This window comes from Genypterus blacodes, unplaced genomic scaffold, assembly GCF_046128005.1.
Source record: "Genypterus blacodes isolate CSIRO-AG114 ecotype Tasmania unplaced genomic scaffold, CSIRO-AGI_Gbla_v1 ptg000007l_1, whole genome shotgun sequence".
Classification (NCBI taxonomy): domain Eukaryota; kingdom Metazoa; phylum Chordata; class Actinopteri; order Ophidiiformes; family Ophidiidae; genus Genypterus; species Genypterus blacodes.
Genome location: NW_027466821.1, coordinates 1,540,715 through 1,552,621, shown reverse-complemented (window position 1 = coordinate 1,552,621; position 11,907 = coordinate 1,540,715). Strand labels below are relative to the sequence as shown.

The following is an 11,907-nucleotide window of genomic DNA, read 5'->3' as shown; positions in this document are numbered from 1 at the left end:
AGGAACTGGTATTGTTGCCCCATCCTGTGGTCAAAGTGATGCGTAACAGCTGTGGAGCTGAGAAACGCTCCGAAACATAATAGTGGTCAGATTAAAGGTGGAATTCTTTAAAAGATGAAATACTTACAATAGGGTAAACATTTTAAAAACAAGGACAAGTAATAAAAACCACAATTATTTTTTGTTTGATATTTTACACTTAAGCAAAACACTCAAACTGATTTAGTTACAGCACCAATTATTGTAATACTACAACTGTAGTATCCCGCCTGGGAGGGTGAGCTTGAACTCCAACTAGACACCGATTGGTGGGATGAAGTCATATCTACCTAGTCGCAATCGACACACTGTCTTGTCCTGTGCTTGTTTCGATCTCATCCAGTTTAAGGTGGTACACAGGGTCCACTTCTCCAAATCAAGATTGTCTGAAATGTACACTGAAGCAGAGGACAAATGTGATAGATGTTCGGACCCAAGCCCGGAATGACTGGAAACTTGATCACCAAATAGTTTCTTTATCGCAGGCAGGCCAGGATGGGTGTGTGTGAATGTGGGGTTGTGTGACTGTTGGGATGAGGGGTGGATCGGGTCTTTGAGTTGGATTTCTTCCTGTTTTTTTTCCCCCTCCTTGTGTCTCCCCCCTTTTTCTTTTGCTGTTATTCTCCTGCCTGCACTGTTGTATGATGTCATCCTGCAAAATCTGTATCTATGAAATCGTTGAACTAACAACACTGATGTTACATCTAAAACTTTGTTCCCCACACAATTGTGTCACTCCTGTCATGTCAAATGCTTTCTTCAATAAAAATATTCATCAAACGTTTAGCATCAGTATAGTCACTTTAATAAGCTATAATATTATCAACATTATAAGCACCAACAGTTAAGGAACGCTTTAGGATTTCTGTAAGGATATAGAAAAATAAAATCCTAAGTATTCATGACTGAAACAGAGAAACACGAGCACACAAATGGCGTATAAACAAAAATAAATGTCAACATTGCATAGACAATTAAAATAATGTGTACTTCTGGAACATCATAATCTGTACAAGTGGTTTCTACACTTATTGAATTCCAAAACCTTTCCGTGATGAAATATCACCATGTTGCTGTGAACTAAGAGCACTTAATGACTGCAGCATGAAGAATGATTTTTTAAATGCTGTGACCGTAGACCTCGTGTAAAAGATATATAATACTGACACTGTGAAAGCTTTCATCTGTCTTGAACTTGGACCTCTGAACTGGTAGCGTGGTTTTTAAACTGTGGGACGAGTAAAAGTTGTTGCAATAATGCTCACACAGGAGTGGCGTTTTTGACATTATTGTTATTATTTATCATTATAGTTATTGGCAAATTGCTCATAATTGAAATTGATTTTGTGTTCTGGAACCTGATTACCCTTCTGTTTCAATGAAGAATTGGATATTTTCTTTTGTCCCATGGTTACTTTCCACTGTTCTACATTGGTGTGAGTCACTTCTCATCGTAATACTGTAAAGGATTACATCATTGAAATGTAATAATTTTCTGGGAATAGTTGGAGATGTGGTACTTAGATGATGCTTCTGATGATGAGGTCACTTGGTTTAAAATGTATTGCTACACGTAAATCAAATTTGAAATGATGACATTCAAGGGATCGTCAACCAATAGAATAATGGAAGTAAACCATTCATTGTAAAAAAAAAAAAGTGACAATATAATGTGACCGGTATTGGCCTCAAAAGTCTGAAGTTAGAGCTATGCACACACAGCATGTTTGTATGTGTTAGAGCAGCAGAGGTGCTGACAGCTCTAAATCGCTGCAGCATCACATTCCCACTGACTGATCAAGCCAGAATTTCACTACATGCTGATTCAACAGGAACAACAGGAAAGAGAACTTGCAGTGAGTGCATATACGTATTAAAAATTCAAAAAATAAAATATATTCTTTTAAATTTTAATAAAAGTAAATATTTCCTTTGGTATAGAACTGTAATAATTTAATTTTAAAGAGCAGTTCATATTTTCTTCCTGAGCAAACAAAATGACTTAAGTCCCCTTCAGCACTTTATCAATACTAGAAACCTTCGATCCGATAGAGCTAATGTGATTAAAATGAAGCCAACAGACCATGAATTCATCCACGTCACACTGTCACGTGACTCTACTATAATGTTAGGCAGTGTTTAGTCTGTGGTTGTCTGTGGCATTTAGGGCTCGTCACATTCTTTCATTCATTGTGACGGTGGTTCTGCTGTGGGAAAGAAAATCTATTTAATACAATACAATGCTGACTATGTGGGTCATAATCATAAAAACACAACATCTTAAGCTTTCGTTCTAGTTTATCCTCATACTCATCAAAAACCTAACCCTAACTCGGGGTAAAGCTGTCCAACACTTTACCCAGTTTGTGAACATTCTCAAGGTTTGGTGTGGATAGAAGTCTGACTTGGTTTAAGTGCTTTGTTGGTTCATTTTCAGATCCTTACTCTGTTCCACATCCTCAGTCTCAATTCCCCTCTAAAGTCGTCTTCTCTTCTCATTAAGTCCTAAGTGGACCGTTTCTCTACACCCTGTTTGATCCCAAGCACCAGGTGCACAAACCAATTGATTTGAACCATCCAGCCCTTTTCTCTGCAGATCTCTATCTGGTCCAGTAGATGGCGCTGTGCATCCTCCTCGCTGCGGCCGACCGTCAGCGCTTCACGGATGTACTCGATGTCTTCCTTGCTAGTCAGCTGGGGCATGCCTAACAAAAAGATACAAATGTGTTTTTTCATCCATACATCCGTGTGTATGTATCTATTGTATGTAGCCATCCAGCCAAACATTCATTATAAACATAGAAGCATTGAAAAAGGTGAGTTAGGTTTTAGAATTACAGATTTTGAGTGAGCAAACAAAGAGTTCAAACATTGGCAGAATGGAGGTTATACCGGTCATAAGCATCATGGAGAAAAGGATGATGAGCAGGTTGGTATGGTGACGAAGGGCGAGGTAAGCCTTCACACACACGTCCTGGGAAAGGGGGAAAGAAAGAGAGAGAGATTATGTACAGTATATTTGTGTGTGTTGTTTGTTGAGATGAATTCAAGCCGTCGCCCTGGTGTTTGTTTAGTGCAGGTGCACGGCCCGAGCCTCCTTTTCTGCACCTGGAATTTCTGGAAGTGGGGGCTGCTTTTCTTTCCTGAAGTCCCCATGACATACAGGAAGTCAGGCGTGAGGACGAAGGGAACCCACTCCTTACTGATCCCCATGAAGCTCTTATAATTCCCCAGGATGTGACCGAAGTCGATGTGGAAGAGATTCCCTACGCAAAGACAAAAAGCAAACTCAAGTTTTATTTCTATTCCTCATCTTACCTTAATACAGTATATTCTTCTTTCAGGTGCTACTACAGGAACTCCATCAAAGAGACAGAAGTGCTCATCACCAGATTCAGTGATCATGATGTTGTCGTTGTGTCGATCACCGATCCCCAGGACGTAAGTGGCCACGCAGTAGCCGCCGCAGGAGAACAGAAACCGCTCCACCGCCTGCTGGAACTGGAGAGAGAAGTTATAGAATAGTTATAGTTTGTCTTACAATGAAACCACGTCTGTTTTGATTTGGTTTGTTTTCCACTGAGCTCACTTCCAATGGAAACAAACGCACAACACAGTACTGCACACACACACTTACCACAACTTCACATCTGTACAGGAACTGAGATATAGTTTTGACTCCATGCATGAGAAGTGACTTGATTTATACCAAATTCTCCTAAATTGAAATTCTGCTCTTGTCCGTTGCTCCATTGATCCAATATTAGTTAAAGTTAATCACCAGGGCAATTTAAGCCTTGCAGACCATAAACAAATGATAGTCTAGCAGTAGGGTTTTTGCTTTTGGGGCACATAGAGGGCGCAGGTGTCCTGACTGAAATAGCTGTTTGTGCGTGTGAGTGTTTGTGTGTGTGTGTATCCACTGTGGTGGCAGGAAACAGACTGAGGGTTGTTTCCTTCCTGTCTGCTACACTGCGACTCCCTCTGACATCTTACAGAGCAGTTGCTTAGCACAGACAAAACTAAAGTCGACAAGCTTGAGCCCATAACGTGTTTCTGTTCTACAAACAATCTACACAGATTCTCTTATTGAAATCAAGAAAATGAGGCTCAGGTTATTGATCGCAATATTGGAAAAATGCCTACCTTGTCCTCGCTGACGCATTTGTCCCGGAGCCACTGGTAGAGAATCTCGTCTTTAAATGCTCCTGTGCTTCCCACCACGCTCTGCTGGATGTTTGCTATGGTGGTGGCGTCCTTCACGATCTCAATCATCCCTGCAATCATAAAGAGAGATAAAACCACCAGGGGTTAAAAACAGGAGTATGACCTTCCTCTGCTTTGGGCGTCTGGCCCTGTTGTATTCACTGACCTATCCTGTTGCCGGTGGAAATGCAGCCGTAGGGTAACAGGCAGAGATCCAAGGATTCCGTCTCCCAGATGGACTCCATGATCAGCAGAATCTGAATGGATACAAGACCTCAGATTGGAGAAGCACACGGGCCGGCTCGACGTCTTTGTGGATAACGTTTAACGCCGCTCACCTGCAGGATGAGCATATCCTGTCTGAGGTCGTCCCCGTCTTTAAAGATGATGCCGATGGGGTCTTTGGACAGAGTGGTGGGGTCGGCCCTTTTGAACTGCAGCCACAAAGGCTTCTTCTTAGACGCCATCACTTTACACTGCTCGATCTACACACACACACACACACACACACACACACACACACACACACACACACACACACACACACACACACACACACACACACACACACACACACACACACACACACACACACACACACACACACACACAAAAGTATGTGGTGGTTTTCAATCTTGTGTGTATATTTGCAGTGTGTGTGTGTGTGTGTGTGTGTGTGTGTGTGTGCCAGCCTGCCTCACCAGCAGGGCTCCAGCTCGTAGTCCAGGGTCGTGTGGGACTCTGAAGCTGTCCGGCAGCCCAGACGACTGCAGGGTCTCCAGCTTCTGACGCAACTGGAACACCACTGACAAGACACACACACACACACAGATACACACTGCATTTAATATTGATGAATCCATTAAGCTAAAAAAGGAATCAAATCTCATACATTTTTTAATATCGCCAAAAAAAAAATCCCTTTAGCAGGTTTGAAGCTATTTAAACTTATTTATGATTTGATAAAGATCTACATTTCCTTATCATCGCTCCTGATTCCCTGCTGGATGTCACCAGCTTACCTTGTGCAGTGACATCATACTTGTCAGCAAACATAGCCTTGATCTCGCGGGTGACTTTTTGCAGAGCCTCTGTCATCTCCACCTGGACAGTGTCAGGGAATGCGGCCATGTGGGGAGAGAGCGGACAAACACACATCTGTTACAGCTGTTGTTATAGCCGTAGACTTAAAGCTGAATAGAAAGGTGTGATCTTTATCTGGTGTGCAGAGGGGTGACGGAGGCACGGCTGCTGCACCTGCTTCCTAAAGTCCTGCAGCATGGCCTCACCGCAGCCTCTGAGGTAGGCCTCCAGCAGGACAGCGTACCTCTGCTGGTAGTGCATGGATTGCGCAATCTCACTTCGCAGGAACCAAAAGAGGAAATGGCCGATGCGCTTACTCTGCAGAGAAATAATGAAACACAAATAACAGCTGCGTTTGTCACAGCGGAAGTGGACTAAAATGTATCATGTTACAAAAATGTCAAGGACAGACAGGCAGTTCTTGTTGCTGCTCACCCTCAGAGCTCTCTTCAGCAGGAACCTGACCAGGGCGCTGTCGTGGTAGGGCTCAAATTTGACGGCCTGTGGGAATAACACAGACACACAGTTACACACACACACTCAATAAACTCATGTCCTAACGTGGGTTAATCCTGAAGAAAGCACATCCAGACTGAAAATTGGGATTTGCACATAGATGATGAATGTTTGGATGAAGTATGGAGATTACAACCTACAGAACACACACTGAACTGTGGCTACAGAGGAAGTGCGAGTGAAAACACTGAGTTTATTGTATTCAGGACAGATCTGAAACTGAAGTGTTCACTGAGAGAAGAGAAAAGGGTTCTAACAGGTAAGTGAGGACGACAAGGACACGGAAGTTAAGGCATGACTTACAAACCAAACAGCTATGAGACAAACTTTTGAGACAAACAGCTCTTATCTCTCAGCTGTATGACATCATGAGGGTGGGAGTCATTTCCATATGAGAGCAAAGGGCCTTTTGTTTCCCTGAGCTGATCACTGATCATTCATCTGGTTCATGCAAAGCTGACCACAGAGTGGAGATATGGAAAGACACAAGGAGACAAAAATGCCCATTTCCGCAGGCATGTGAAATTGTGTATCTGTGAGTCAGAAAGAGAAGGAAGTGCTTGTCTGCAAAAAGAGAGTTTAAAGAGTATCTTGGAAAATGTACCGCAATAGCTTCGGGCTTTTCCTTGTTACATACCAATGGAGATGGACATGTTAGTAAGCTGGTTGAGAAACGGAAAAGAAAGGAGAGACCTGCACGAGCTGAAGCAGGTATCTGAGCACGTCGTCGTCCCCCAGGGTCTCCAGCTTCCTGACGGCCATCGAGCGAACCTGAGCATCCGAATAGTGGCAGTCCAGCAGCTGCATAGCCAGACCAACGTCCAGACCGCTGCCCAGGGAAACAGAGGGACACAGTGATGTCAGACTAATGAAGCCAGGACAGATGTGTGGCGCTGTGTGAAGCCTTCTACCTGCTGTCCCATGCACTGCTGCGCTCCAACAGTCGGTGCGTTGCTAAAACGTCTTCCTGTCTCCCCCATCTGACTGAGCCCAGCAGCTTTGGGTAGGCTCTGTGAGGACAAGAAGACATTTAAGTGTTTGGTGAAACACTTAAATGAAATGTTTAAAATCAGGAGACATTTTGTGTGAGTTGTACCTGGGATGTCTCATACACTCGTGTCTAAAGTGCCAGAGCAGCTCTTTGTCCTCAGGACAGAGCGGGTGCAGGGGGTCCGTCGCTAAGATGGCTTCAAAGTGCTTCCTCAGGTGGTTTGGCATCTCCCTCTGACCCCGCTCCCCTCCCTCCGCCTCTTCACCTCCGGCACCCCGGCCCGCCTCCCTGCTCTTGGGCAGCACCACGGGGTAGCAGTACTTGTCCAGCAATATGGCGACGGCCATGGACGAGGCTTTGTCCGGGTTGGTGGCCGAGGTGAGCTTGTCGGCGTTGATGCTGCTGCTGCTTTCCTCGCTCTTCTCCGGCATTTTCCACATGTGGAGGATGAACTCGCCCTGGCGGAGCAGTGAGCGATGGTCGATCAGCAGCAGGTTGACGTAGTACAGAAGGCGACTCTTGGACTTTCCTGCGATGGACAGACAGACATAAACCTAACTGCAGAACAACATTTAAATGTGAATGAACATTCTGTGACTAACCATCGTGGCTTCCACCTCCTCCTCCTCCTCCTGCTGTGTTATCCTGGTAAGAGGAGCCTACTTTGGAGTTTGGCGTCTGGGCTGGCTTCCCACAAATCACCTGGGTGGGATTAATAGAACAGAAAGTATGCAAGCCATTTAAATGACTATCATCTAACATATCCAGGACAGCAAAGTGTGAGGAATGCCTATTTTAAAGCTATTATCCAAATCTGTTTTCTTCCACATCCTGTAAATACATGTTTCTACATACAGGCAGTACAGTGATTACAGTGACAACTCCCTGCTGCTGCAGTCAAAACAACCAGAGTATCGCTGCTTCATGCTTCCTTTTAGCCTGATCACTCTGGGAAAGGAGATTTTCAGTCTCAACGAGCCTCATGTGTGCATTTGAAACGTGTGTTCACCTGTAGATTGAGGCGGGCCCCCTTAGGCAGGTCTTTGATCTTGATCTTAAACTCTAGCCAGCAGTTCCACAGCACTTCCTCTGTGAAGGGCTTGGAAGACGTCCTTTCCTGATTGAGTAAAAACACAGTTCACCACCATTCTCCTCCGTCCAAACCCTGCTATTTACATTTGTGTTTTAAAAGCAAATGTGTCTTTCGTCTTACTTCATAAACCTGATTTGAAGTGAGTCTGACTTGAGTGTTTTAGTTACCTGGGCTAGAAGCTGCTGGCCATGGAAGATGCTGGCCTCCACAAAGACGATCAGCTCCGGGATTTTGGGGAAGGACGGGATGTCAATACCAAGCACCTTCACTCTGAACTTCCTGTTGCAGTCCCACATGGAGATGGTGAACACTCGCTCATGGTCCTTCTCATCGATGGTCAACTGCTCATGGGTACCTGGCAAAGACGAGGAATGAGAGCAATTAGTAGTTTTCATCTATTGTAGAGGGGTTTCAGATGGCTTAATGAACCCTCTGGCACCTCCAATTCTTTCACATGCACCTGTCAACACGGACACACACACACACACACACACACACACCAACACATTCTTCCCTCTGTTTCAGTAGTTACCTGCGACTCCGGTGCAGTCGTCCACTTGGGCCCAGTCCTCCTTCTGGACCTGATCCAGATCAAGATCAGGCGGCGTCTCCAGGACGAGGTGGATTTCCTCGCCGTTCTTCAGACACTGACGGATCCAGCTGAAATTCTGTACTGGCTTGTCGCCGTACAGGTACTCCTCCCTGTGGGAAACACATCGGGCCTTGGATTGTGAAACACTGATGCTGGCCAGAAACCTCATAAACTGTGTGTGTGTGTGTGTGCCTGAACCATAGGCTGGAAATTCAAATGTGTTATAAGTTGATGTAACCCTAACGTTTTGCCATATGACAATACATTGAATGCTTACTGAGTTAAGTTGGGTGATAGTTACAGCATGTAGCGTACCTGCCGCACACTCGAAGCACAAAGTCTGCCTCACACATGCCCTCAGGGATCCCCAGCAGAGCTCTCTTGTTGGCTGCTTTGGTGAAATAGTTGACCAATACCTAAACGAGATGGAGGCAAAGAGATGCAATGTTGATTTATGTCGGTTCGCAGCTATTTTTTTTCAATTTTTGAAGGGCAGAGATGCTTTTGTTAAAGTATAATCCTGACAGGTCGCCTCTTTGTTGCTCTACCTGTGTCGGTGTGTCATCAAGAGAGACTTTGATGGTCTGGCTGGCCGAGCCGATGTGGATCACCACCAGGATTGAACCGTTACTGACCTGAGGGGGCCAGACAAACGGGAAATGGTGAATTTAAATCACACACACACACACACACACACACACACACACACACACACACACACACACACACACACACACACACACACACACACACACACACACACACACACACACACACACACACACACACACACACACACACACACACACACACACACACACACACACACACACACACACCTTGCTGAGGAGGTGCTCAGGCAGAGGCTTGCGGGTCACCCAGGGGTCCATGGAGTACAGCTTTGGATCGCGGTCCAACAGCTCAATGCGGCGCGGCGTCAGCAGCTTCCTGCGGGTGAACTCCAGCTCGTCGTCGTGCACGTTGCTGACGTCTGTGACGTCGTAGCCGATGAGGTAGTTGAGGTAGCTTTGGTACTGCAGGGACTCATCAGAGGGCTGAGGGAGGGGGACCAGCTGGATCCGCCCCACCTCCTTTTTCAGGGCTATCACATCACAACAAACTTGGTTGACAACATCATAACAAACCGACTACAAGCTCATCGTTGTGGCAATATTTAAATGCCATTCTCAATGTTTGTTATTCATGTTTATGTCAAAAAGTATTAATATACTGTAGGATCCTATTCTTAGGTCTACTTTGGCTCTGGTACCTCTCCAGTAGCGTATGCAGTCCAGTGTCTGGAAGACTTGGTGCTTGTCGTAGATCTCACACATGGTGCCTTTCTTCTGGTAGAGGAGGATGCAGTGGTCAGGAGAAAACCGCTGGTAGAAGTCAGGACAGAGGTTTGAAGACACCGCCCTCAGCCAAACCTGTGCTTTCACCTGGAGGATGGGAAGTGAGTCAGGAGCAACAATGAGTCAAAAATGCAATCAACACACAATCTGTTTTTTCAATTAATCAATAAGTCACTCAATTTTCCGACCTGTTCCACCGTCCAGTTTCCAGCGACCTCCAGCAGCACGGTGTCAGGGCCGTTCCCGCGCCTCGCCGCAGTCGGCATGACAAACTCAACGGTGATCTGATCCATGGAGGAGCTGTAGGATGAGGTGATGGCCTTTTTTCTTCTCCTCCTCCGACTTTCTTCACGCAGGACTACAGGCTCTTCGTCGCTCACCTGGATCTGCTGCCCGTCCATCGCCTAGCTGTGGGGTTGGAGGACATTCTGCATGAATCTGGGGTTTGGTAGGTTGTGTAGAGACAACCACATGTCTCCTCAGGTTGCATTGTTTAATGCACATGGAAATTCACAATACCCTTAACACAAAAATAAAATTGCTTAACTGCAAACAATCTCCAATGTTTAATTGAAAAGAACCATAAGCAACCTTCAAAAGTCAATGTGATCATCTATGTGTTTCCTAATCTTCTGTCTTTGTAGGTCAAATGTTTGAGAGGTCAAAATCCTCACTCAAAACTAGGTTGCTCTGTGGTTGGATTGAATTCAATCTGTTTTGCTCGTGTTGCTGAAGAAATTGTAAGCAAAATGACAAATCTGATGTTGAATTAAACATTTACTAAAAATCAAAAACATGACATTGTTTATTATACAGAGGAAGGACAAACACATGGACTTGCAATCTGACATATTTTCTGACTTCTGCTGTTGGGGTGTGGAGTTAAAAAGCTGACAAAGCAGATAAGAGTGGAAATTCAATGTAAAGGCTTCACACATAATCTTGGGTTTACAAACTATTGAATAATCCATATAAATAGATCATCATCATCATCATCGTCGTCATTCTTATCATTCTTATTATCATTATCATTATTATTATTATTATTATTATTATTATACTGGAGCCCCAGGACGGCATTAAATAATTTCCAATCCCGTAAATAGCAACTTTAAAGACAGCCTTGGGCATCCAGTCATATGATTTAATGACTAGAGTTTCACATCACATTATCGGAGGAAGTTTTAAAAGCAGGAAGCTAAACTTAAACATGAATGTGTTGTCACTCAGAGTGCCATATAAACAAAGAAACAAAGTGAAAAGAGAGGGGAAAGTTTAGAATGACACAATAGCGGAGTTGGTGAGGTGGTGAATTTAACAGTACAGCTACGAGAATAATCTGAAGGAGACGCTTGAATTTGGTCAAATAAACGTCAGTAAAAGTTGTTTTTTTTGGCTTACCAATGAACGCAGAGGCAGAAGACAACGCAACCCGAACGTCTGAGGGGAAATTCCGGCATTGGGGCTGCACAAACAGAAAACAAATCAGATAAAATGTGATTTATAACGCCATGAGTTAAACCTGGCTCGAGGAAACGCTGTGCGTCTTCACGCGACCGCTTCAAATGTCAAATTGACGGTTTACACTGAGTAACGAATAGTATTGGAACTTCCGCTTCATCTCTCCAAAATAAAACCACTCTCCACCACTGCACAAAACTGGGGCTGACAACTTCAACATTTTGTATGATACGCTACATATTTGTATCGTAAGCTTAATGTCATAATTTGACACCTGAAGAGTATGGTCTCTCTTTGCTTTGTGATGACTCCTACTCTTCGACATGCCAGATGTTTTTACAACGTAAATCAATAAATCTACTTGTATAGTTACACTAGCTTTATTGGTTGGTGCCACCGCTGTATTGTTTGGGTGAAGTCAACTTTTTTCGGGAAGCAAGTCAGCTCTTTTATTTATGTTATTCTTTTCTCACAAGCAGACCTACTACTACGAACGCAGCTCAACGCCCTGCGTCCTCTTTCAGGCCTGGTTTTGTTATGTTGGTTTCTTTTGTTTGGCACACCCACGTCG

General features: G+C 44.4%; 1 protein-coding gene across 1 annotated transcript; it reads right to left on the bottom strand.

Annotated features, from left to right (window-relative positions):
• Positions 1 to 1,432: 1,432 nt before the first annotated feature.
• On the bottom strand, positions 1,433 to 11,458 carry pik3cg (phosphatidylinositol-4,5-bisphosphate 3-kinase, catalytic subunit gamma). The gene is made up of 24 exons (XM_076151118.1): positions 11,277 to 11,458; positions 10,064 to 10,283; positions 9,791 to 9,962; positions 9,360 to 9,622; positions 9,069 to 9,155; positions 8,836 to 8,936; positions 8,461 to 8,630; positions 8,096 to 8,283; positions 7,845 to 7,952; positions 7,438 to 7,537; positions 6,941 to 7,364; positions 6,756 to 6,854; positions 6,538 to 6,673; positions 5,764 to 5,829; positions 5,503 to 5,646; positions 5,268 to 5,349; positions 4,947 to 5,050; positions 4,584 to 4,730; positions 4,412 to 4,502; positions 4,186 to 4,316; positions 3,429 to 3,540; positions 3,148 to 3,305; positions 2,932 to 3,013; positions 1,433 to 2,744 (listed from the first exon to the last, which is right to left on the bottom strand). Exons 2-24 carry the CDS (start codon positions 10,274 to 10,276, stop codon positions 2,545 to 2,547), a joined length of 3,378 nt encoding a protein of 1,125 aa, XP_076007233.1. The 5' UTR covers positions 10,277 to 10,283; positions 11,277 to 11,458; the 3' UTR covers positions 1,433 to 2,544.
• Positions 11,459 to 11,907: the final 449 nt, after the last annotated feature.

Coding starts and splice junctions, on each gene's coding strand:
- pik3cg (XM_076151118.1), bottom strand. CDS start 10,276: ATGGACGGGCAGCAGATCCAGGTGAGCGACGAAGAGCCTGTAGTCCTG. Junction 7,538..7,844: donor GGGCCCGCCTCAATCTACAG/GTGAACACACGT, acceptor AATCCCACCCAG/GTGATTTGTGGGAAGCCAGC. Junction 4,503..4,583: donor AGGATATGCTCATCCTGCAG/GTGAGCGGCGTT, acceptor GTATCCATTCAG/ATTCTGCTGATCATGGAGTC.